This window comes from Lipophrys pholis, assembly GCF_963383615.2.
Source record: "Lipophrys pholis genome assembly, chromosome: 5".
Taxonomy (NCBI): domain Eukaryota; kingdom Metazoa; phylum Chordata; class Actinopteri; order Blenniiformes; family Blenniidae; genus Lipophrys; species Lipophrys pholis.
The window spans coordinates 24,315,939-24,342,206 of NC_137628.1; the positions used below are offsets into that span (position 1 = coordinate 24,315,939).

The window sequence follows — 26,268 nt, forward strand, 5'->3', positions numbered from 1 at the left end:
AAAACAGGGCTATAGGGGCTGTGAAAGTAAACAGCTCGGATCAAACCAACTCTTAGCTCTCTTTGAAGAGTGGGAGACAATTACTGAGATCAATGGTGCAGCCCAGAGGTGGTTAACAGCCTAGACAGGCAGAAAGACAAAGATTGATGCGACATAAGATTGGGAGAGTCTACTCCTCCATGACTTTACCCTACGACAGTTCAAATCCAGTGTTTCAGTACATCCCCACTGAACATACATGTCGGAACTGCACAAGAACTACCCGAGGCTACAACCCACCCACTGCACCCAGTAACACTGATCAAGACTCAAACATGTCTGTGTGCTTTTGCTGCAACATATTTCATCTCGGAGCAGATGGGGTCAAAGCTTTGCGTGGGTGGACAATTCTGCCAGCAATATTTCTGTAATAGACGGGGACCACTTTCATATCATTCTCCAGCTATACCACAGACAAACATTACAAAGCATAAACTTAGGGACTGATAATGAGAGCACTGTATGATACTTCTGTCTTTTAACTTGTGGGAAAGTTGTGTGTTGTTTCAGTCTCTGAACAGCTACAAACTGCAAAGATGGAAATGGACTATTGGGAGTGTGTGTGTGTGTGTGTGTGTGTGTGTGTGTGTGTGTGTGTGTGTGTGTGTGTGTGTGTGTGTGTGTGTGTGTGTGTGTGTGTGTGTGTGTGTGTGTGTGTGTGTGTGTGTGTGTGTGTGTGTGTGTGTGTGTGATTCATGCTGCCAGAGGTGAGCTGCAAATTGAAACTTAAAAGCTCCAGCAACTCACTTTTCTTTTATCGAATCGGAGTTTCACAGCAAACCATCCTCGCCCCTCTTTTCCATTGGGATAATGTAAAACTTGAGTCTGTATAGAAGCTGCAATTTCAGTTGACTCGCCTCACCTTCACTTAGCAAACAACACGGTGCAGGGAAGAGTGGGAGAAGTGCAAGAGCCGTGAGCTATTTTTGTTTCTCAGCATCGTGCAGCCATATTAGTTGGTTAAATGACATATTTACCAGCTGATGTGAAACAACATGAACAAAGAAACCTTTTGAACTAAATATACTGCTTATGTGAAAGTGAAATTTGTCCTTGGTGGCTCTGAGATAGAAGATGAATAGATTCAGAAAGCTTTTTTTTTTTTTTGTGTACACTCAAGAATAGCGCATGAGTTTTTTATTTTATTTTATTTTTAAAAAGAGGGAAAGAGAGACAGATAAGATCAAAACAAATAGATTTTTATTTTCTAGGGAGGGGAAAAAAACCTCTGAGGTTTTTAATGTATCCCCACCCTCTTTGGCAGAGCATAGGAAAATAACAATGTTGGCTGATTACTGATTATCTTATAATTCCATCGGAGCAAACAGAACAAAATAACAAACCAGAAACAAAGAGTGTTCTGCCTCACGCTCACTTAAACTTTGGTCCTCCAGGGAAAGAAAAAAAAAAGAAAAGTGAAGTGTCCTTATTTCTGTCAACAAGCCCGAAAGTCAGACTGCTGTAATGAGAGGTGATGTACTTCAGTGTTTGCAGACTACAAAGCGTAAACAGGCAGGGAGAGCGATGAGGTGCTGTCATAAAACGCGATATTCCATGTATCTTAACTGAACAATTAAGTGTGTGTTTTTTTTTTTTTAATTGTTCCCATACAGCATGATTGCACAGCGCATCAACACCCGCAGACATGATTACAAATGCTGAGAGCCCATAGACTCACACAGTACCGGAGCCTGGCCGGTATGGTAAGCCCATCAGTGGCTCAGTTAGCCATGGAAAAAAGCTCACACACACACACACACACACACACACACACACACACACACACACACACACACACACACACACACACACACACACACACACACACACACACACACACACACACACACACACACACACACACACACACACACACACACACACACACACACACACACACACAAGGCATCAGCACTTGCCACCAGGGTCTTTCTCAAAGGAAGCCATTACACTGTAGAGACCCACGGGAAGGCAGGCAGGAGGGGATTTTCCCCCCAATTTTTCCACCCCTTCGTTTCTCTCACAAAAAAATAGATAAATAAATAGAGGAGCGAGAAGGGAAAAACTGTAACTTACAATAAGCTACTTTTCCAGAGAAAAAAGGATTACAGTCAGCCAAGCGTCTAATTCACCTGTGACCCAGTAATTTATTTGGTTGATAATCTGTTATTGCAGGTGACACTAACAATCACGGATAAAAAAAAAAGCAAGGAAGGGTTACGGGAGCTGTGGGCTGGGCTGATTGGTGAAGGAGATATTTGATTAAATTCTCATATGAATAATGCATCATGAAACTGATCCGGACAAATCCCACCTTGAGGAGATTGGAGTAGGATTATACAGGTAGAGAGGTTTGTGAGAGGTTATGACAAAAAGAAGGTTTCCAGGAAAAGTGCACTTTAGGATGGAGTGGTTGCTCAGAGTTTCAGCTTGATAAGGCAATTTACATTGTACCACTCATATGCATGCCTGCTACCTACAGAAAGATTGTACTGAGCACTATATTCAGTAGAGCGTGTACAGGGAGGTACACTGCACACCATATTTTATCTCCTATCTATACTTATTTACTTATAGCTCCTGGCTTCGCAATCTTTATTATATATACCTTCTTGCTTCCGCCGACATCAGAAATTTCATAATTTTTTTGGGGCATTGTATAATAAAATGAAGCGAGGCAAAACGTTTAGTCCAGAGTTCCTTTTTGAAGAGCGTAGCTGAACACTTATTAAAAGAAAAAAAAAAATAACTGAATTCAAAGTCATGATTCAAAATGGAAGCTTTCATTTTTAACAGAAATTAGCTTTTTGTGCGTCATGACTGGTTCCATAAGCTGCCTTTTTCGTCTGGATCTGTATACAACATTTCTGCAAATTTAGGGAATTAAAACAAAACTGCATTACTTTGCAAATTCTTTAGGGTTCACACATGCACTGCACCACAGAGACTAATGCACACATATTAATAAGAAATCATCGGCATGTTGTTCAGCAAGCTATGTTAACCTGCTGCTATCATTATGTAGCATATTTAGGTAATATTGAGTTTCATGTTATCATTCAGCCAGGCACCGTGTGACAATGTCTGTGAATATAATGGAATTTTTAGACACAGAGGTCCAGGTTCTTTGCCAATGGTTAGAAGTTATCCAGTTCTTAGATTTCAAAAAAATTAATTAGCCACCTGATTGATGCTAGTTAATGTGTTCAGTGTGTAACAGTGCCCATCCATCTGTGCGTCCATTAATCCCAGCAGATTATGGGTGCCGGCAACATACAACCCTGGACATGTTGCCAGTGCAATCACAGAACAAACATAAAAAGACAAACACAACTTTATCACACACACACACACACACACACACACACACACACACACACACACACACACACACACACACACACACACACACACACACACACACACACACACACACACACACACACACACACACACACACACACACACACACACACACACACACACACACACACACACACAAACTTCACAGAAAGGCCTCATGTCTGAACTTGAGCTGATGTAACTGCTGTGAGACAAGAGTGCTAACCTCCATACCACGGTGTCAAACCCGCAGCCCCCCCCCCATTTTACTTGCATTAACTTGAAAGGACAAACAAAGAAAGGACGTCTCCTCGTGGCACCAGACATCTGCTCAGCAGTTTTTATAAGTAATTAGCCTCGCCGCTTAGATTTAGTTGGTTGCTTTTAATGAGCGTGCACTATTCCAACAACTATTTCCACGACTGACTGCGTGCAAACCAACAACAAAACCTGGGAGTGCACTTTATTTGTAACAATTGTAAATATTCATCGGCACATTGACTCACTTTAATAAAGTGAATTTCAACAAAGCAGGGGGAGAGCAATGTGGGAAAACAAAGTAATTATCCGGTGCCTTCCTAAATACAGTAAACAGGAGTTTGACGTATTGTCAGCCAATGAATGTGATATCATTAAAGCCCCTCCGAGGCCCAGGCTTTGGACGAAGCCTGAAATGTTTTTTTTAATCACATCACTCCAGTGTGACATGTTTCACTGCTAAAAGCCTGTCCATCGGGCTTTTCAGATGCCATGTGAGACATATGTAGTGTTAACCTGACACGGCAGAGTGAGAGCTCATTTGTCAATAAAAATGCTTGGTGTGTTTAAACTTTCTATGCTCCAGGGCCAGGGACCATGTATTTCACAGAACTTGTTATCAGTTTAACGGCAATACTTTTACTAAGTGCGCTAAGGGAAATGAGGATTTTCTTTTTTAATAAAGAAAAGGTAGGGAGGGGTGCTTTCAAAGCTGGGTAATCACGCCCTACCTTTGCAGTACTTCACAGTAAAGAAGAGGCGCTATAATGTCTTACTATGCCAAATTTATGTCTTATGAAAGGCAAATCTCATTCCGGTTTTGGATGCGTGCCATTAAGTATATATTCAGAATCTATAATACTAAAAGCTGCAATGGTGTCTTTTAATGATGAGGTTGATTTGCACAGTGTCCACAAACAAGACTGACTTCACCCCTCTGATATCTGATATCCATACATTCTCTATGTTACTGGCCTTGATTAACCCATAAGCAGCACTTGGCAGGTGCTTTAATGTAGCTAACGCACTTCGTCCAAAGGTGGTACGTTTTTGCCACGCTGAAAGGTTTCATTATGAACGAATAACCAGGACTGTTTCATCTGGTCTTTCTTCTTCAAACTTGATGCTCCCACTTTTGCTTGGGATGGAGGATAATATGTGCAGCACCCCATCCCTCTATTTTTTAAAGCTATTTTTAAAATACAGATAGTTTATCATAGAGGATTTCCAAAGACACATTGAATGCCTGATGAGTACTGGGCAGCTTAAAGACCCCATAAAATGGAAATTATTATGCCAAGTTTTTATCTGGTGTCTGAGGGCTCGTTCATATGTCTTAATCTGTGCCAAAGAATTGTCAAAAAAAAATATTATTCAAGTATTTTACATCAAATGTCCAATGACTCATCCTGCACTCCAGGGCGTTTGGTAATTCTACATCCAATACGAATGCATCCGCAGCTGAACGAGTGTCTCCTCTGCAGGGCTTTAAACAGCACAGAGGTGTAACACAAATACTGTACAACAAACTACTGAAAAGTATGCTAAAATAACAATTTTTAAACATTTTTAGGAAACGTGTAAATAGATGGAGTCAAGTATTATTCCAACATTCAGTGGGGACTTCAAACCCAAGGACATCCATGATGCGTGAGATGAAGTATACCAGTCATTTATTGTGCAAACTCATATGCATGTTTTGTTGTTTGTCTGGACATGAGATGTAATAGTTAAGTACACAGATATGAACATAATTCCTCAACTAAGGAACAGTGGACAAGGAGCACCTAATGTGAAACTTCTGTCTTCAGTTTATTACAGCAAAACTAGTGAAACTTCAGTGAAACTTTTCCTTGGAATTTTTAATAGTGTTATTACAGATTACACCTTTATACACTTAACTGGCTTCAGATACAGAAACTACCAACCATCATGTCACTAAGAGGCAAAAAAAAAAAATCTAGTGTTTTGCATATTTTAACCTGAAGTTCATCAGATGTTCTTCTTTTATAAAACAATCCTGTTTTAATACAAAACATGATTGTTTTATGAAAGAAGAAACTTATGTTGTGTCTATATTGTTACGCTGTATGAACTCAGACCTCCTTTTAGCTGGTGCCAATTTGTTTAGAAAATCTGTGTGAAAAGTTTTAATTTTATTTTTATTTTATTCAACTGCTAAGTTGTCGTCCATTTTATTTAATAGAAGCCAGTACATGTTTGTAAATGTATGCCCTTTCAGAAGACCAATGGCCTACACCTCGACACTGTGTTCGCCCCATGTGGACACACACAATCTACTGATGCTGCTGTTTTCTCTGTATATTTGGCTTTAGGCTTCAAAGGGGTCACTGGTTTGATTCCTGAACTCAACAGCATGAATCTGGAGGACATATAAAGAGCAACACTTTGCCATTCTTTTGTTTCTTACCTTTTTTTTCTGTCCCTGTGGCTTTAGCTTAATATTTATGACATACAAACATGAGACTGAGGGGCAGTTCAAAGTAGCAGTTTTTAGGTTTTTTTTTAATGACCTAGTCAAATACTGTAGTTACAACAAGTAGAATATTGTTGACAAATATTTTGTTATTTATCTTTCTTTAATCGTCTTTACCAGTATGATGACGCAGCTAGTGAAGTCTTAGCAAGGACAGGGAGCCCTTTTTTGTGTTTATCTAGTGTGTGTGTGTCCGCTAGCGCCAAAGTTCACAGCAAAGTGCAGAACTGACTCACTGGTGACACTGGAAGAATTGCACCACTCACAAAAAATATCACCGACACCTGCAGGTGTTGAACCGTCAAGAAGATTCATCTTGAAAACTACCTGGAGCCTCCACATAAAAGACAGACTCTGTTCCTTGCACTTGTAACATGCACTGTGCCGAGCTCTGTTGAAAGTATGTTGACTGTTTTAAAGCTGCAACACATGGTAAAAATAAACTCTTATAGGGCTTCTTAAGAAGTGGCAACTCACTTACCAGGAGTAATTGTGTGGTTCTTAGAGTTGCGTGTCATTAACTGATGCAATAAGCCATTGCAAAGTGTTCAAAGTATACACAGTGAAGTAATCCCGGACCACCCAGTTCATTACACTGAACCAGATATTCCCTCATTTCATCAGTGGACTAATATCACCTCATAGTGTCCACTGCAGACTCTTAACCCTTTTTGCAGCAGTGAAACTGACTGATAAATCAAATTATTAGACATGCACCTTTCAGCTATAACCAGCCAGGACACAGTGACAGCTATGTGGCACTTATGGAGCTGAATATGCAATAATTTCTAACACAATGTATTTTTTACACAAAGATACCACATGTGAATCATAGAGAAATGGAAATCACAACCTCTTACTAATGCAACATTTTTATTGTTTTGCTTGGACCACTTTTAATGGACACTAACCACTGAAGACCTGAAACAGCTCACAAGAGATGCAATTTAGGAGACGCTCTGACTCAGTTGCCTCACCATCATAATTCAGTCCTTGTTAAAGTCATTCAAAACTCATGCACTGGCCTGTTTTTTTCCACTTCTACATATGACTTGTTTGACAAAGAGATAATCAGTGTTATTCACCTCATCTGTCAGTGGTCATAATGTTATGGCTGATTGGAGTACATGGACAGCTTTGACACACGATGTAGAGAAGATTGTCTATTAATCATAGGGCTGGTGGTTCAGTCTCCATTAGCCAGCGTAGTGAAACCTAAGCTGGCCCCAGTTGTCAAGCCTGACATGTAGGTTTTATAAACACAAACCATTCGTGTGTGAATAGGCAAATGAGAAACCAATTGAAAGGTGCTTGTCCATTAATGCACCGAAGCGTGATTTAAGTGCAGTTCATTTAAAACGGTTGTAGTGAGCAGCCTCATTGTGTTGAATAGTCGGACTACAAGTGAACGTCATTTAATAATGACCTGCTTTCAATATTGGCATTCAGTAAATGAAAAAAATGGAATAGAAGAAAATATTAATAACTAATCTTGTGGGGTGATCAGGAAGAATATTTCATATTTGCTATTAGAGCAACATATTTTTAGAGGATACACCTGTGCTATGTGGGTAAAAAGTGAGCCAAACTCTAATAAGGAAGGACAACCTGTTGTGTATTGATTACGGCGATGACATTTTAATAGGCTTCCCCGACACACCTCTAATTGGACTTCGACATTACTCCATTACAGAAGTAGATCTAGCTATAAAATACAAGAAAATGGGTGGGGGAAATCAGAGGCTGTCATTGTCGCCAGGATCTGAAATGTCTTGCCATGAATGACAGCTAGCAAACAAGTGGACATAAGAGAAAGGGAGGGTTCTAGTTTAACTAATTTTAGTACGGCAGACTTGAAAAGCAGTACTTTCTAGCACTTGTGACATTGGCTGACATTGCCACAGTGATGGTGAGGGAAGCAAAGTGGCCATCAGACAAGAGACAGTCCTTATCGGAGGACTGTTACTCTCGTAGGTTATCACTGCTGAGCTGTCCACCCAATCACTACCAAGACCTTTCTTGGATATCTCTGAGATTGCTTCTTGTAAAAGTGTGTTTCCGTGTGTGTGTGTGTGTGTGTGTGTGTGTGTGTGTGTGTGTGTGTGTGTGTGTGTGTGTGTCCCCTCTAGCTGTCTCTCTTTGTGCTCCCCCCCCCTTCTCTTTTCTGGCAGTAAACACTTGCACTTACAGAAAATTCCCACCACATTGACACTCATCCAGCTAAAAGCAAGTAGCTATGCCAAAAATATGTCAAGTCACCATCTTTTACACATCGTGATTATTGACAGGGCAGGATTAACTGCGGCTGGGATTCTCCATACTTCAGCAGTTCATAATTGGAGTGACAATTCACCGTGGAACAGTGGCTGTTCAAACTGCCTCCTGAGATGTGGCTAATATCTGCCAGTCAAACAATCCTTTAAATCAGGTAGAACGCACAATAACAAAATCTGCAATACAATACAACATGGTGTGACCTCATTTGTAAAGTACTGTCACGTCAGGTTGAAGTGTTTTAGTCGTGTTGTTTTTATTGTTGGTTTCGAACACTTCTCATCTTCAGAAAAGATATTCTTGAAAAAGAATTCTGGCATATGGCAGCTACCCACAGTCATTTTGGCTTCACGGACAAAAGACAGACAATTGTGGTAATATATCTGAACGTGACTGAAAATCTGTCATCTGATGTCATACAGTGAGAGGGGCTTGCAGACCCCGGAACCGAAGATTAAGCACTGAACATCAGTTCAGTATCGGAAACTTCACGACAGCCCCATCACTAAACCACACAGTGAGACTGCTGCTATAAACTATGGCGACGACAGCAGACAAAAAAGCACTAAAAGCAAAGGTTTACAGATTCCCAAAAAGGTAATCTCCTGGACCTTGTCCACATATTCCATCCAAATCTGCACCAAGCTTTTCTTGACACACACAAATTTTACTCATAGTTTCAATTCCCTATATTTTATTCCAGAAAACACAGGTAGTGGAAGTCGAGGATGAACAGATGAAACACTTAGGAAACACTCCTTTAACTTTCACTGTTATGCAGATGACACAGTAACCTATTTATCTATAAAACCAAATGACACTGATCAACTTGTTTAACTAGAAGCTTACCTTAAAGACATAAAGGCTTGGATGAGCTGTAAGTTTCTGCTTCTGACTCAGATAAAACAGAAGTTATTATATTTGGCGCAAAACATCTGAGAGTTAGTTTCTCTTCATTGGCTTCCTGTTGAATGTAGAATTGCATTTAAAATACTTTAAATAATAATTTTAACCTATAAAGCTCTTAACAACCAGGGCACATCATATCTTTAAAGAGATGTTAGACCTATATTACCCAGAAGAACACTTTGTTCTCAGAATGCTGGCTTACTAGAGATTCGTAGATTTTCTCAGTTGGAACCAACTAACCACTTTCAATCTAGAGAAGCTGGCACAGTCACAGATTTCAAGGTTAGGGTTAAGACTTTTCTCTTTAACACAGCTTATAGTTAGAACTGGTTCAGGATAATCTGGAGCATTTTCTAGTGAAGCTGCTGTAGGTTAAGACCTTTCTCACTATTACATGTCACTAACATTTGTCTTTCTCCTGTATTTGCTGCTACGCAAATACAACTGAATTGAAAGAACTACAGTATTACTTCCTCCTGCCCTTGAACTGAGACTCTTTTTATACAACCTCTAACGGATTTTCTCTTTGTCCGTGTGTTAGTGCAACTGGACTTGCATGTAGCTGTGATGGAGCCTTGATCGGTTCTTTCTCCATTGCCCGCTGAATCAGACATATCTTGCTAGAGCAAGCGCGCGTGCGCGTGTGTGTGTGTGTGTGTGAGAGTGTGTGTGTGTGTGTGTGTGTGCATGCACGGGGGCCTCTATTGGTCTCTGTGTGGCAGCCACGGGAAGAAAAAGCCCTCACAGTAGCACAGTAAAAAAAAACACAGCTTGTGTTATATTTGATTGAATACATTTTATGGCCACTTTATGAAAATGTCCAGACATGCTCTATTTTTCTATTTTACTCAAATGTGGTCTTTTGTTTGTCACTCTATGCCACACATATCACATAAATCCTAAAACCCCACTGTGATCAGTGACAGGACTACAAACCGAAAGCTATAATACACACTCAGCCCAGATTGCACAGAGCAAAAGCAGGATAAATGAAGCTGTGATTAGACAGAAGAGCTCTTCTCGACGCAGCTGTCCTATCACTTTATACCACAAGAAGACCTAGTAATAGATTTGCACAGACAACAAACCACAGGTCTGTCATTAGCAGTCTGTCTTGCTGCCACTTCAGAGATAAGGTGTGCGCAAATCTGATGCACCCACCACAGACAAATAATCATATTTGTATGCTTTTAACTTACAGCTCTCAACACAGTGGCTCTTTGGTGAGCCTTGCACACATTTTAGAAATCAATGAATGTAAAAGTGGTTTTTGAACCTATAACTTAGAAAAGATAAAGAAATGAAAAATGTGAGCCTGTATTAAGAATGCTATTACCATTTTCTGCTCTGTACTAGAGGTGGTGTTTCTTCTTTAAAGACAACCTGCATCATTTTAGCTATGAGTCATTTTGCATAAATATTTAACTGACCGACTGATAAAATTGCTTTGAATGAAATGATCCCTGTACAGTGAAAGTCCTCTCCGCCACAAAGGACATTTCTTGATACAATGATAAGAACATGAGCTGTAAGAGGATTTATTGTCCCTGTGAGCCACTCAAAGTGACGTTGCAGGTAAGACATCAGAGACAAACTAAGCTCGTCTGTCATCCTTTGACAACTGTCCTAGAGGGTGGGATCAGTTACACCTGAGAGATACCCAACTCCGGTCGTACTCCCTCTCACACCTCCACTCCCTCACTTATCGTTCTCCCAGGCCTGTGTGTGTGTCCTCAAATATTCATGACCATGCGGCCAGTGTCATCTTGGAATATCTAAATTGGAAGCCCAAGGCAAGGGAACTCATCCTCCTATGAAATCCTTTGGTCCTCTACGAATGTTAAAGCAGTCATCTATAAACCTCGCTCCACCAGTTTCCTCCCCCTCACTGTTTCAATTTCAACCTTCTTATTTCCACTTCAAAACTCTTATGGTAGATATGGTAATGGGTGACACGGGGTATCACAGAAAAAGGCAAATAGCCTTTTTTTTTTCTGTGTATGTTCAGTTTCTCCCACATGTGCTCTACTGCTTCCTACTGAGGCGAATCAGCTTGTGGCACAACATCTGCTACCAATGGTGAAAGTGATATGTAAAACTTCTGACAGCTGATTTCTAAAGCTCACACACAACTACAAAGCACACTGCTCCCATGGTTGCACGTGCTAATAAAAAAAAAAAAGCAATCGTAAATGACTGAGTCTCGACTGACTGATTCTCGATCTGCCACTTAAGCAACTGGGGGCTGACGCATTGTGCCAGCTCATGTTCAGGGTCATGCCTGTGTCACTTAAGACTCTCTAATGAGACCCAGACAAGCACGTCGTGCTCAGCCAAGCGGAGCCAAAAATCTAAAAGCCAACCGCAGCATAAGAGCACGGGTACTAAATCAAAAAAAAAAAAAAAAAGAAGAGGAAAGAAAGGTCAGCAAGTGTTACAGCCATTTTCAAATGGTCACATAATATTTGATGCTCACAGTAAGTTTTGAGGTAAAAAGTTTATTTCTGTGACACTGTAAGAGATGAAGAGATGATTGAAGACTATAACAGAATGAAATGCTCGACAGGACCTGTCCTACTGGGCCTTAAGCTCTGAGAGCCGAGCTTGAGTGAAATGTTGCATTCAGCATCAGTGATACTCTTGACAGAGTGACAGCTGCTATTGAGAGACATCATTCACACAGAGAAAGTGAAGGACAGTGTGAAAGGAACTAAAAACAAATTCCAAAGAAGCTCATATAGTCAAATATTTTATCTAATGCCAACACATCAAAGTATCCTTGGCCAGCAAACAATGACGAGCTTCCTCCATTTTAACACAGCTCTTCTCATAAGCTTCAATCCAGGTGTAAATATTTTATGACGCATCTTTATATCCAAACATTAGCTTTCTTGGCCAAGTGTGGAAAACCTCTGGTGGCAACAAACTAAACAACACCACAAATCCTCTGAGGAGAGGGGTTGGGAATGAGTGGAGAGTTTACAGAGTGCTGCACTCACATGGGTGTTGTTGGACATGAATATTCAATACACACCTTAGAATAAACTATTGTGTTCCCATTTTGGGCACATTGCATCTGGGATTGTGTTTCAGGGTTGAATCCAGAGGCAAGCGACCTTATGAACAGACAAAAAGGTTCTGCAGGACAAAAACCCCAGGAAATGTTCTGTACATCACGAAGAAAATTGATCTATAGATCCTATGCTTCAAAATAAAGTAAACTGCACACAACAGCTATGGACATGTGTGCTTGGTGTATTATTTTGTGTGACATGTACTTGTTAGAAATCAGTGTTCTACTATTTGAATGTGTGTTTATTTCCATTTGTGTGGATTGAACAGCTGAACTGAGTATGAAAAACTTGCAGATGTTCAGTTTTTTTTTTCCTGTATGTTTTATTCTTATTTTAATCTTCTAGAACCCACCAGGAGCGGACTTACAGGTAGATTGATTCTCAATACCTTTGAACAGCTGCTATAGAGGGCAGTTGGTGTCTGCTCCAAGAAGCAGCATGCCACGTTTGACTGATTTGGATACAGCCCATGTGACAAGACAACTAAAAATGGGTGTTCTGCAAAACAAAGTTTTGGCATTCTCTGGAGCCTTATCAAGTTCCATATCCGTCAAACACACATTCCCTTTGTGCGTGTATGTGTGTGTGAATGAGACTTATGTTTGCAGTACATTGTTTGACAGACCACGTGGATGTACAATATGCATGTTAATGCAACAGAGGTTGTATTTACTGTATGCCACAGTCCTCCGACGCCATCTTCACAGTGTATGTTTGCCTGTACCTGTGCAGCCAGGCTACACCCCCATAACCTTAAACATGTTCCTCTGTTCAATGGAATATAAACAACTTTATATTATGCTGCAAATGCTGTGCTGAAAGCAATAATCTGGGTTCACGCATAGTTCTCCATAATCCCATTCGCAGAGCTGAAAACACAATTTCAACTATTCAGAGAAAATGGAATTTCCCTTCAAGTTAAAGATGAACTGAAATGTTTAGTGGGAGCTTGAAATACATCCTGAGGATGTTCCCTGTATCCGAATGAATTTCAAAAACAAATGAACTACCAATCTGGTATTTTTTCGAAAGATACACAAGTATGTAAATCCACATATTTTTTTAGCTTTGGTATTAACCTTAGATGAAACGGCAAATGAGAGGCAGTTATTGTTTGACATATGCACTGCTGGTATAAATGTTGGCCTTCATATACTGTTTTCATTGTGTATGTACGGAAAAACATAAGGTAACCGGCAGCACCAATGAAACGGTTGATAAATGAAATGGCTAGATTTGTAGCTATGTAATTTGTAGTAGTTAGCAATTTGCTTACAGTGGCAAAGTCCAAGGTTAAATTCTGGTCTTGGGAACTTCTATGTGCAGTGTTGCAGTTTCCCTCTGTGAGAGCATGGGTTGGATACGTTTGTAAAGGAGATAGAATGGTGGACGGATAGGTTTGACTCCAGGTCTCACCTCATCCAGGAACCAATAAATTATAGAAGCCATAACACACGTGTTGCAAGTTGACTGTTCTGTGTATCAAATGACAGCAAACTGTACTAAAAGCTGACTCACACCACACATAAATTACACTGGGTTCCTGCTCCATCTGGCTTTATGCCAGAGCAAAATGAGAGGCCTTAATGTGACACATTTGCAAACATTAACCATGGCTATAATAGAGTCTTAACTCATCATAAAGCTCATAAATATTTCATGGCGAGTTATGCCAAATTAAGATCCCGGCAATCGGGGGTTGAGTGGGGTGCTTGATTGAGATCAAGCATACGCCCCTACATTGAAGGGCATACAGTGAGGAGTCTGTTATGAAGTCTGTTTTAAATGTCTAAATCAGAGAACCCAGCCCATTCAGCATTCTATGTCTGGCTCACTTTTCAATTCCCACTGATGTGCTGGTTGGTTTTCCCAAAGGATCATCACCAAAGGATGGGCTGACATGCTCAGATGCACATCGAAGGCCACATACCCTCCTCCTTCCAAACTCAAGACAAGGTCCGGTTCTGAAACTGACTCACGATTAATGATTACTAAGACAGCGTCATAACTCAGTGCTGTGATTCAGCACAGAACTTTGTACCTCCAAATCTGTAGGATGAATTTAAACATAATGAGATTCTGAAGTGGATTTTCTCCCAGCTTTTTATGTTCACCCCTGCTTAAGCTTTAAAACTCAGCAGTGCATAAGCAATATTTGAACGGCGAATGTTTCAAAACCTCCTTTGAACGTCATCATTATCCCTCACTCCCTGACTGGAACATGCAAATATGCAACACACACACACACACACACACACACACACACACACACACACACACACACACACACACACACACACACACACACACACACACACACACACACACACACACACACACACACACACACACACACACACACACACACACACACACACAGAAAGCAAACATCAGTTTACTTACTGATTCCTGGCTCTTGTCCTTTGCATCATACACAGTTAGCTTGACTAGTGTCTCGGGGCTAGCAGGATACTCTGATGGGAAGGTCACCCCTGTCAGAAAAAGAGGGTCTTTGTTGGCCTGTAAGGGAAAGGGACAACACAGAAACAGAGTGAGATGCAGTACATGCGTTGGCGTGTGCGCACGTTCGACAGTGTACACTCTCATGCACATGTGCACCTTAACACGTTCTTAGGAAAAGAGCAAGCCGAAGGGTGAAAATCGAGGGAGGGGGACTTCGGAGGCTAAACGAGCCAGCAGCTGTGCTCAGTCTGTCCTCTTACTGCTCCCGGCATTTTTCTCTCACCCCTCCTGCCATAACTGGTACCTCTCCTAGGCACAAAAAAAAATAAAAAAAATAAGAAAAGAAGATAGAGAGTCTCCTAGTGGGTCTACCTGGAGCTCTGGCATAACTACAGTCTCACAGCTGAGGCTGCAGGTCAGGAGTGACAAAATGTTGACAGGCAAGGTGGCACACTGGCAGCTAAGCAATGGGATTAAGCCAAATACAGCATCCAGTGTGGGGCTTTCCAACATACCAGAAGGCTGCATGGCATTAGCTAATATTTGCTCACAACCTCTCTGAAATCAACATATAGCACCTTTAACAACTGCAGGGCTTGGGAGACTTCTGTTTGAACATTGTAAATACTAAACAAATAGATACTGAAATCTACTCTAAAGGTAACAACTCCCGAAAACTACTGTGCGACAACAAAAGTCAGGAAACATATGGACATCTGGGAAAAATGCACAAGAGTGATTATTTAATCAATTATCAGCGACCATGGCATAAGGCTGGCGTCACTTTCTCAATAGTAACTATTCTGACAGAATTTTCATTTTCATTATTCCTGTAAGAAATTTTTGGTTTGCTAAAATTACAATTGGATAATTTATATGCAGCACAATCAGGAAGTAGCATTTTTTTTTCTTCTATTATTTAAATGAATCTTAAAAGCCATTTTTAGTCCTTGGCTTTTAACACATATTGAGACTTTGTTCATGTTTTTATTGTTGTAATTTTATTATTGTGACCATTCACACTTTGTTTTTAGGCCTTTATGTCTATTTATATACAGCACTTTGTTTCAGCCGTGACTCTATTTTGATAGCTAAATTAATAAGGTATAGTTGTTTTTTGTTGTTTTTAAACACAATTTATAGATTTGACTTTCAATTGTGATTCCAGTGAGTGGCTGCCTGAGTTTTACAATTAATGATGCCCTCGGGTCAGTTCTAGCCTGAAAACCATATAACCCAACTCTCGCTCTGTCATTTGTGTGTCTTTGAAGCTTGAAGTTGGTAAGACACCCACCAAAAACAAACACTTGACGTATTTTTTTTTGTTATAAATTTTAATATACGTCATTGTATTGCCCCAGGAGTTGAGGGGCTTTCCTGAGGGGACTCTAACACTGTTTAGGTACTTGTTATCCTTCTCAACCAATTCAAAGTATGTTGTGTTTACATTGGGGGCTTCCTCTTCCTTTGCTCTCCTCTGAAGGGCGTCTCCAGAACGCAGCCCCTTTGGGACCGAGTGGGGTCAGAATCGGGAGTGGTAATGACTCTGACACAGACAGACTGGCAGACTTGGATGAATGTAGGGTCACACCCGGGTTAAAAAATATATACATCACAAAACATCACTAACAAAACCAAGAATGGACAGAGTGATATGGTTTTACTTATGCTAATAGAGAAATCTTATAATCAGAAAAACTCATGTCAAATTGTCAAGCTACATGAAGAGATTAGGAAAAAGAAAGTCTATGAGAATAGGGTAAATATTTGAATGTATTGAAAATGTTTTGCCAAAATTCAGAAAGTTCAGTTGGATATTAATCATTGCAGTCAACATTGTATTTGAAGAGAAGTGTATGAGGTGGAAGAAAGGTCTTTCAGCCAGAAATCAAACAATGGACACAATGATTTTGTGGAAGGTGTCATTGCATTCCTGAACAAAAGTACCATGATAGTTGAAAGTCTGCAGTGTGCTGGCTGATTATAGCATCATTTAGAATACACTGTATAGAGTTGTCTTGGTGCTCAGCTGAGACTGATGCACATAGTTTTAGTAGAGTTTTCGGAAAACATTGTATTTCAGAGCTTTAGCAGTCTAATAATCAAGTACACAACCACACATATTGTTTTGTGTTCAACTGTGTGATTGCACACACAGTTAATGTGCAGTCCCACCTCTTCTCCAGACCACTAACTCCACTGATTCATCAGGAAAATCTTCCATGAGCTGACTGAGGGGAAATAAAACAAGTCTGATTCCAGCCCCTCCAGACACAGTAATACTAGTCTTGAGGCCCGGTGCCATATTGCTGCCCGGCCATGAAGCTGTGCGGTTTGTGTACGCTAACATCCTCGACACATGGCCTGATTCAGCACGACGGGTACAGACATGGTGGAACCAATGCACCTCTATGAGCTGAGTGCGGATTGGGACACTATCAGTACTGTACACTGACAAAAACGACAGACAGAGCCATTATACTCGAGAAGGTACAGGCGCACACGCGCACGCATGCACACACACACACACACACACACACACACACACACACACACACACACACACACACACACACACACACACACACACACACACACACACACACACACACACACACACACACACACACACACACACACACACACACACACACACACACACCTTCCTCTGGCACCATGAATAGGCCTCATTCAGACTTACCAGCATACTTGGCAGCCTCTGCAGTGGTTGAAGCTTCTTAGTGCTACTGATGGGTTGAGATGAGCTAAAGTGGTAAGCTTGTCTTCATTTACACAGAAAAGTCAGCCAGTCTGACATACAAGTGGTCAACATATGCTCTGGGAGACAGCTGGCTCTCTCTTGTCTTTTTGTCCAATTGGGTTTAAAACCTCAGAGGACCGGCCAATTTAGGCCATTAAGAGGGTGTGTGCATTTGAGTGTGATTGGCTTGGGGGAGGGGGGGGGGAGGGGGGGGGTGCGCGAGTTCTCCAGCTTGAGTCTTCCTACACTGGGGTTTTTTTCCTCTCTCCCTTGACCAGTCATAATTACAAATACACACAAAGCTTAGACTCTTTGGACTCGTTCCAAGCAGGAGGCTCCATGCATGACTAGCTTGACATCAAAGGCTATTTTATGCTCAGGCTTTGCCTGACGTCAAATCCCCCGACTACCACCACTCCTGGACCCATTGCCCATGTTTCAGGAATGAAATTTTCCGACAGACAGAAAAAAACAGCTCTTTCCATCTCAATTTCTCATTTCTGGTGTCACACTAAGTATTCAGAGAAAGCATGTGGAAGAAAAAGCATTCAGACTTTGTAAAACAAAAGAGGCTATTTCTTGCCTCTGAACCCTCAATAGGAGGTAGTAGACAGCATTTATATGTCAACAGCTTCAGATACAGTTTGCTCAAATGTTTCCAATTGCACTTTAAAAAGATTTAGAGGGCTTTAGATTTTCTACTTAAGCTGTCACTGGTCTTTTCTGTTTCACCAAGAGTAGATTAAGATACAGTATCCACACTGAGGCATACACTCCCTTTGAGAAGATAAAAACTGTAAATATGACATTGTGTCCCAGTTTCATGCCACATTAATCCTGGTAAGTATAAATTATGCACAGATGTTAACAGTATGCCGTTTGAACAATCAAACAACACCACCAGACACACACACAAGGTACTCATTTCACATCTGAAAACACAGAGAAAGCATTTCTTCAAGTAAAGGACCACTGCTTTGCGTTGTTTTTGTTTACTTTGTTCACTGGAGCCTGTCATATCACTATCTATTTTGCTCACTTGTTTCCAGAGTAGTTGATTCACTTCAGCTGTTTTTGTTGAAAACTGTCAAATGACTCAATCTACATTAATGAACATCACAATGCAGAAGAACTGATCATTTTACAGTTTACTCAGCCTGGAGCAAAGTACAAAACAAAGACCTCTGGTAAGCTGCAGCTCGACGGAGAGAAACGCCTTCATGAGTGAGGTCAGAGAAAGTCAAATTGGACTGACCAGTTGGAGCTGCCAGAAAGGCTTCAGTAACTTAAATAAGAACTATTCACAACTGAGCAAAGCACAAGAAACAACTCTGAATGCACAACACGTCCAGCCTTCAAGTATATGGGCAACAGCTGCAGAGGACCACACCGGGTTTCACTGCTGTCAGTCAAGAACAGAAAGTTGAGGCTGCAGTGGGCACAGGCTCCCTAATACTGAGCTGTAGGAGACTGAAAAACAAAATAAAGACAGATGCAGGTCTGATGGATCTTGGCTTCTGCTGAGACTGCAGACTGTCGGGTCAAAATCTGGTTTGGCTGCAAGAAACTGCAGAAATTCAAGGGTCCAACTTGCCTTGCGTCAATGGATCAGGTGATGCAACCGTGTCACAAGTGTTTTCTTAGCACTCTTTGGATACATTACAATCAGTTAGAGCTCAAATAATACTGTTCATCTAATGCCTCTGACTAAGTTGACATTTTAAAAAAATTTCTAAATATGGAAACGATTCTTTTGATGCAGTAAATGTATTCCTAAAATAAAGCCCTGTCAGTTTAGCTCGGAACAACCCCAGAACAGTCAAAAGAAAGAAAGAAAAAAAAGATTTCTCACCTAAACAATAGAGTACAATTTGATTGAAAGCACAGGGTCAAATTCACTGCTTACCCAGCAAGAGTCACATTGTCAATTGAGATGTTAACAGATCAAGTTGAACATTTTTGTATTTTCACAAAGCTTGCAGTTTTACTCTTTCACTTACTTTCTATTGGTTGACTGCATAACGGTGTCTTTTTTTCAAACTGCACGTTGAATAGTATGCCTAGCTGTGTAAATGTGTGGAGAACATCCTAATAAAATCTACCATCATTTGCTTTTCTTAGCAAACAACTAATTTAGATCATGTCACATCATTTTGTCATTAACCAATCACATATTGTTCATCATTACGTTGTGGTGGCGGATGATATTTTAGGCACTCCAAACTTGAAGACAAATGTTATCTCTATACTTTTGGTCACATTCTGTCAAACTGCTCCAATAAATAACTCTTGGAAGAGGTCAGTGCTTTCAGCGAGATAACTGTAATCTTCACATCAGAGAAGATTAAATGCTATCTGGTTCTTTTTCACTGACCTCTGCCTTGTGATTCATGGGTGAGACTGGAGAGGACTATGGAGCAGCTGGCACGTTCCATCATTTGTCTCCTAAATTAAACTATTATATCACCTACGGTCGATTCGTGATAATACACTTATCACATAAATAGGTTTAATGGTGAAGCTTTTCAGTCCACACAAAGTTGAGACCAGCTGTTGAGTGCAGGCATCCTTGGAATGTGACAACAGGAGGAACAAGTGGCAGTTCAGCGCACGCACGCACGCACGCACGCACGCACGCACGCACGCACGCACGCACGCACGCACGCACGCACGCACGCACGCACGCACAGTCTCTTCTTTGGTCAAACTGGTCATTGAACATCTATTGCTGGTTTATTCATCTGACCACTCAAAACTCAGTTCAAACCCAAAAACACAGCAACTATTATTCTTGACTGTTGTTGGATTTTTGCTAATCTAAAATGTACCAATGTGAAATCAAATTTTGTCCATGAGGGTAAAATGCACAAATCTATGTAAGGGAAAGGATTCTTTTAGTACACTGTCCTGGCGACTGAAATGAAGAAACAAAACCGTGAAAACTCACAAACTATCTCATAAGGTTGTAATTCTTCCTTTAAGAACTGACATAAAGCTACATTGAATGAGCACATACCCGGCTTTTGTGAAGTCGAAAGCAGTCCATATCCTCAGATCCTACTCCAAATCCTGAACGCTACAGCCATGAAATCAAAACTCCAGCGGCATTCAGAGTGTTGCAGAGCTGGCTGAGCCAGCATACAGTATCCCACCACATCCTGTATTTCCACGCACACACACACACACACACACACACACACACACACACACACACACACACACACACACACACACACACACACACACACACACACACACACACACACACACACACACACACACACACACACACACACACACACACACACTACTGTTGCTCTGACTGACGGGAAAAGCAGTGGAAATCAGCCTTTGGGAGAGACAGTTATGCTAATGTATCTTTAGTGGATTAGAGTGAAAACAGTGTCTCATTCTAATGCATGAGGAAACTTTGCCATCATACAGAGAAGGAAAAAAAGAGAAAAAAAAACTGTGTGCGCCTATTGGTCCATGTAACATGTGTTAGGGGGTGTTCCACAGTGGGACGGGGGGCAGCTGCCCAAAAAAACACTTGTGTGGCTGTTGCTGTTGAGTATCTGCAGTGTCACACAGGAGGTAGTAAAAAAAAAAAAAAAAAAGAAGAATTTGAAGAGGTCAAAGAGCACAGAAGCACTCTCACTGTACTGAACCCTCACACAACTAAGGCAACAAACAGTTGTGCATATATATTTTAAATGAGCGCTAACACAATGGCTCGTGCGGATATCGGTATCCAACCGTCACAGGAAATAGAAGGTTAACACTCATTGTCTGTTCCAGTTCAGTGGCTCAGAGGGGGAAAAGATTTTTGAAAAAGGAGGACAGAGAGTGATGGAGAGAACACCAACCAAGATTCAGTGACCCAGAGACACAGCAAAACAACAAACAGCAAAGGTCATTGAGAGGCAGAGAGGATCGTGTGTGTGTGTGTGTGTGTGTGTGTGTGTGTGTGTGTGTGTGTGTGTGTGTGTGTGTGTGTGTGTGTGTGTGTGTGTGTGTGTGTGTGTGTGTGTGTGTGTGTGTGTGTGTGTGTGTGTGTGTGTGTGTGTGTGTGTGTGTGTGTGTGTGTGTGTGTGTGTGTGTTTCCTTACCTCAACAATCTCAGTGCAGGCATAGGACACGAGGCTCTGCTTGTGGGGATCTATGACAGCCACCTGGACCAAAGCATTGGGCTTCCTGTCTCTGCCTGAGGCCACCAGATCATTACAAGCTAAGCAGAGGAAGAGAAAGAGCAAGAGAGAGGAAGAAGATAGAAAGAAAGCAGGGGATGACAGAAAGGAGGAAAAGAGAATAAGATGAGGGAGGAAGATAATCATTTCAGATACAAACATAAGTACACCAATACGACACTGGGCCACAAACAGAGAAAGTGCCAATAGATGATACAGAATGGTGGCAAATATACATTGGAAGAGAAAGAGAAAAAAAAATTGAGGTTTATAACCTCCAGTTGACAAGATGAGTCCACATCTAATGATTCCTCTTCAAGAAGCCATGTTATAAATGGTTGATAGAGGAAACCCCTCGAACAAAATAAAACTCACGGGGTCCCATCACAAGCAGACTGATAAACAAGCTTATGCTGAAAAGCGTCTTCCAGCATAGTAAGATATGCATAGGCAAAAAACCAAAACAAGACAAAAAAACAACCCTGCACAGCCTTGAGCAGGAAAAATGCACAATCCTGCAGATTTTCAAAACATTGAACACAAGAAGACGTCACTCTTGTGTTCACATCTGCTCTACATGAAAGGCCAATAAAAGCATCCGGCCTGATATGTAATAAATTACACCATATGGCTGTGAATGTGTGCATTAATGAGCATTCGTAGTCAAGTACTGTAATGAAAATGTTTTGTTCAGAAACCTGTTTGGCTTGAGTCCAAAACCAGCATTTTCTCCCTGTCAAGTGCTTTCAAATGCACAGTTTCACAAACTATTCTGCAAAAAACTGGGAGAAATAAAAGCCAATGAGCATCAATCAGTGGATGACATATCTATAAAAACTCAGCATTAGAAGAGGAAATGGTGTTTGTATGCAGTGTCTCTACGGACTTGAATTTAATGTTTGAGCAACTGAGCAGACATGGAGATTAAAGTGATTCTCACAGGAGGAGTTTCAAAAATAAGAGGAAAGCAACAGTTTCAGAAAGAAACAAATGACTCAATAGAAAGACATCGGTTGGGCTTTTGCTTTTAGACCTTTTCTTGGGTTCAGAGGAGTTTATCCGACTCTCACTGTGGCATCATAGGTGAGAAATATATAATAGACTTCTTTGTCAGTGTGCGACTTGTGAAAACATCCACTTTTACCCTGCGCCTTTTGAAACACATATAGAGCACAAAGCCTATCTTTTGAAAGCAAATTTAGATATTGTCACAAAGATCTTTGCCCAGTCAAAAACATAGTTAAAACCAGACATTATCCAGCAGCACTGCAACGCTGAATTGTGCTGTCAAGGGTCACTGTCCTTTGCTTTTTTTTTTTTTTTTGGAAAGCAGCTGCAGCATACACAAAGCCAGCGTTAATGAGCATTTGTCACACATTTGTCGGGGGGAGGGGGGGGGGGGGGGGGGGGGGGCTTGGCTTTATCATTCCTTTTTACCTTTTAAATCTTTACTATGTGAAAGTGAACAGACTTCATCAAACATAGCAGAGAAATATTTGGTCGCAGATTGACTGACATGATGTGAAATGTTAAAACAGCATTCAGGTGAGTTTATAGTTCTTCTTAAGTTTGTACTATAAGAACTGTTAGTTTAAAAAAATAAAAAATAAAAAATCTAATTCAAAATCTTTACAAAGCAAATTGAATCAGGTCAACTGGACTTGACCACACGCAGCTCACAAAAAGTTAGGGATATTTGGCTTTCGGGTGAAATGTATGGAACAACACAAAGTGCATGCTGCGGTGATATTATACCATGAAAGTAGAGTATTTAAATAGAAGTATAGGAGATGAATGGATGAATGGATTTGTTTTTTTGGTCATTTTTGTATTTATTCAAAGTCAAAAATTCAAGGATTGTAGTGAACCAATGTAACTAAGATAAAAGTTACAAAAGGCTCAATCTGAATGCCAGAATGTAAGCTTGGTTCGTTTACACCTTCAACTGATCTTCAGTCAATTTCCAATTGTAAAATACGTGGGAGACCACACTGGACCCAACACTGGCCCTGATTTATACCGCTCCAGCTTAACCTTTCCACCTGCCTCCTGCATAAAGGAAACTACTGAAATGTTGACATGGGATTTCAGCATGAAATACAGTTAACATTCAGAGCCACTGATTCACTTGGCAGCTGTTGTTGAAAGGAGAATACAAGACAAGCTTGAAGAATATCTTGTATTTGCTCTTAGGGGTTATTCTAATTCCACGTTCACTCTTCAAGATCACTGTGCCAGGTCTTTAGGACTCGCATTAAAAGAGGTCTCACATTTGCGTATTCGTGAGGAAAGCTGAGGCAGAACAGGCTGTGTGCAAGGGGAAAAAAATTAATTAGGCAAAAATATCTTTCTATGCAATAATAATCCTACTGAAAGCATCTGTGACTGGGATTTGGACTCTGTTGTGTCAGTACTGTAGGAGCAAAAACTCCTCACCTGTTTATGTGCCTCCACATTCTCATGTTTGGGCATCAACTAAAAAAACATGTGGCTGCAGAAAGTTCCCAAGTTGGACTGGTGTGCCACACAAAGACAAGGAACCCTTTTTTTTTCTTTCTTTTTTTAGATTACTTTGGACCCATCTATTATTATGACTATAGCACATAACTCTGAATTAATATAAGTGAAACCTGAAATTTATGTTTAAAAAAGGCATTACCTTTACTTTATATTCATCTATATATCAGTCATCTACATATAGTTCGTGCATGCGTACTTGTCTCTTAAGAAATATAAATATATATTTGTAATTTGGATTATGTGTGCATTGTCTGAAGAAACAGCAGACTGATGGCTCTCCGCCTGCTGTTTTTATATATAGATGAATAAAAAACAGCTGTTTTTTTTATTTCCTGGCTTGATCTATTTCTAAAAAGATAAATCAGTGCCACAGCTTGTTAGGTCGAGCATAACTGCCTGTTATAATGGTACAGCTTCACACTGCTGCATGAAGTGACTGCTGTGATTTTTGCTTTATTCAGATAGAAGAAGATTTTTTATCAGATTACCAGCAAAGTCTCTCACAGCTGTCGAGGCTGTAATGGGCTAGAAAAGGATCAGAAAATGACCAAACTCTCTGACGCGTTTGATTAACAGGTGAGAAAATGGATACAACTCAAAATCAATCGGTAAACATTATTCACATTATTTTGTATAAATGCACTATACAAAATGTATTTAGTGTACCTCAGATATCTTTAGAATAGTATGAAAAACAATAAATGCACTATGCACATTATATTTATTGTGTTTTACACACTATACTCAAGACATATGAGATAATGTTTCAACAAAGGGTGGAAGCACTGAGAGGTCTCCGCTTATGTGTGTGACTGCATCTGGTGTTACTGACGGGTCAAATTAAAATTCTACAAAGAAAAAAGAAACCCGCGAAAAAACAACAACCACTTCAAAAACAAGAATGACATTGAAGTACTAGTTAGTAAAAAAGCCATCCAGGAACATGTAAAGCTCACATTTACAGCCTTTTTGCTTTACTCCTCTCATAAATGTCAAGGCATGTGTGTATATATTTCAGACTGTATGTGCTCAGAGCAAAAGATTGTTAACAAGTCTATTATTTCAGGAGTTTTCCCACAAGCCCTGAGAACCGTTGTGATCAAATCACTTCTGAAAAAGAACAATGTATTCATCAATACTCAATAATTACAGACCTATATCAAATCTTACATTCCTGGCTAAAATTGATGGCGGGAAAAATATCTTCCAACAACTATAGTTTTTATTTTTGCTTGTAGAAATTCCTTCAATGCCTCTCAGTCAGATTTTCATCCACAGCACAGCACAGAGACAGCTCTTGTCAAAGTCTTCAATGACATGGGTCTGAACACTGACAGTGAGAGAATCTCAGTTCTGGTTTTATTTGATCCTATTCCTGCATTTTTTCACTGTTGACCATGACATTCTGCAACACTCACTGGAACACTGGGTGGGCATCTCTGTCACAGCACTATGCTGGTTTAAATCCTATCTAAAGGAGAGGGACTTACATGTGGAGCTCATAAAGGCTCCATTTTGGGCCCACTTCTGTTTAACATCAATATGCTGCGACTTGTGCAGACTTGGGATAATAACAAAATGTGTGATCATAATTGTGTAGATGGCAGATTAATCTCAGTCTCACTCCAGAAGACTACACTCAATGAGTGAATGTATTGAGTTGGAATATACACACATTGATTGAAAACGCTGCGACTCCAGTCGTCACAAACACCAAGAGAGTTGACCGTCCTGTTCCCAGGTCTTTCAGTAAAGCATGCATTTATTTTATGTTGTACAGTATCTTTGACTCATTTGTTTTGGTATTAATCTATAATAAATAATAATAATAAAAAAATAATAATTATAATTATTATTATCATCATTATTAATTATTTATTAAAAAATTTAATTACTTGAGGACAGACCTTCGACTGTACAGTGACCATTGAAACTTACACCAAA

The 26,268-nt window shown here is 40.4% G+C and overlaps 1 protein-coding gene across 1 annotated transcript in view; it reads right to left on the reverse strand.

The window, feature by feature from the left end:
* Window positions 1-17,696, reverse strand: part of inpp4b (inositol polyphosphate-4-phosphatase type II B) — a 122,937-nt gene extending 105,241 nt beyond the window's left edge. Inside the window, exons 1-2 of the mRNA XM_080463240.1 lie at window positions 17,558-17,696; window positions 14,797-14,913 (exon numbers count right to left, since the gene is read on the reverse strand). Of these exons, the coding sequence (XP_080319366.1) occupies window positions 14,797-14,913; window positions 17,558-17,563 (123 nt within the window). The 5' untranslated portion in view covers window positions 17,564-17,696. The remainder of the gene's footprint in view (window positions 1-14,796; window positions 14,914-17,557) is intronic.
* Between the last annotated feature and the right edge of the window lie 8,572 nt (window positions 17,697-26,268).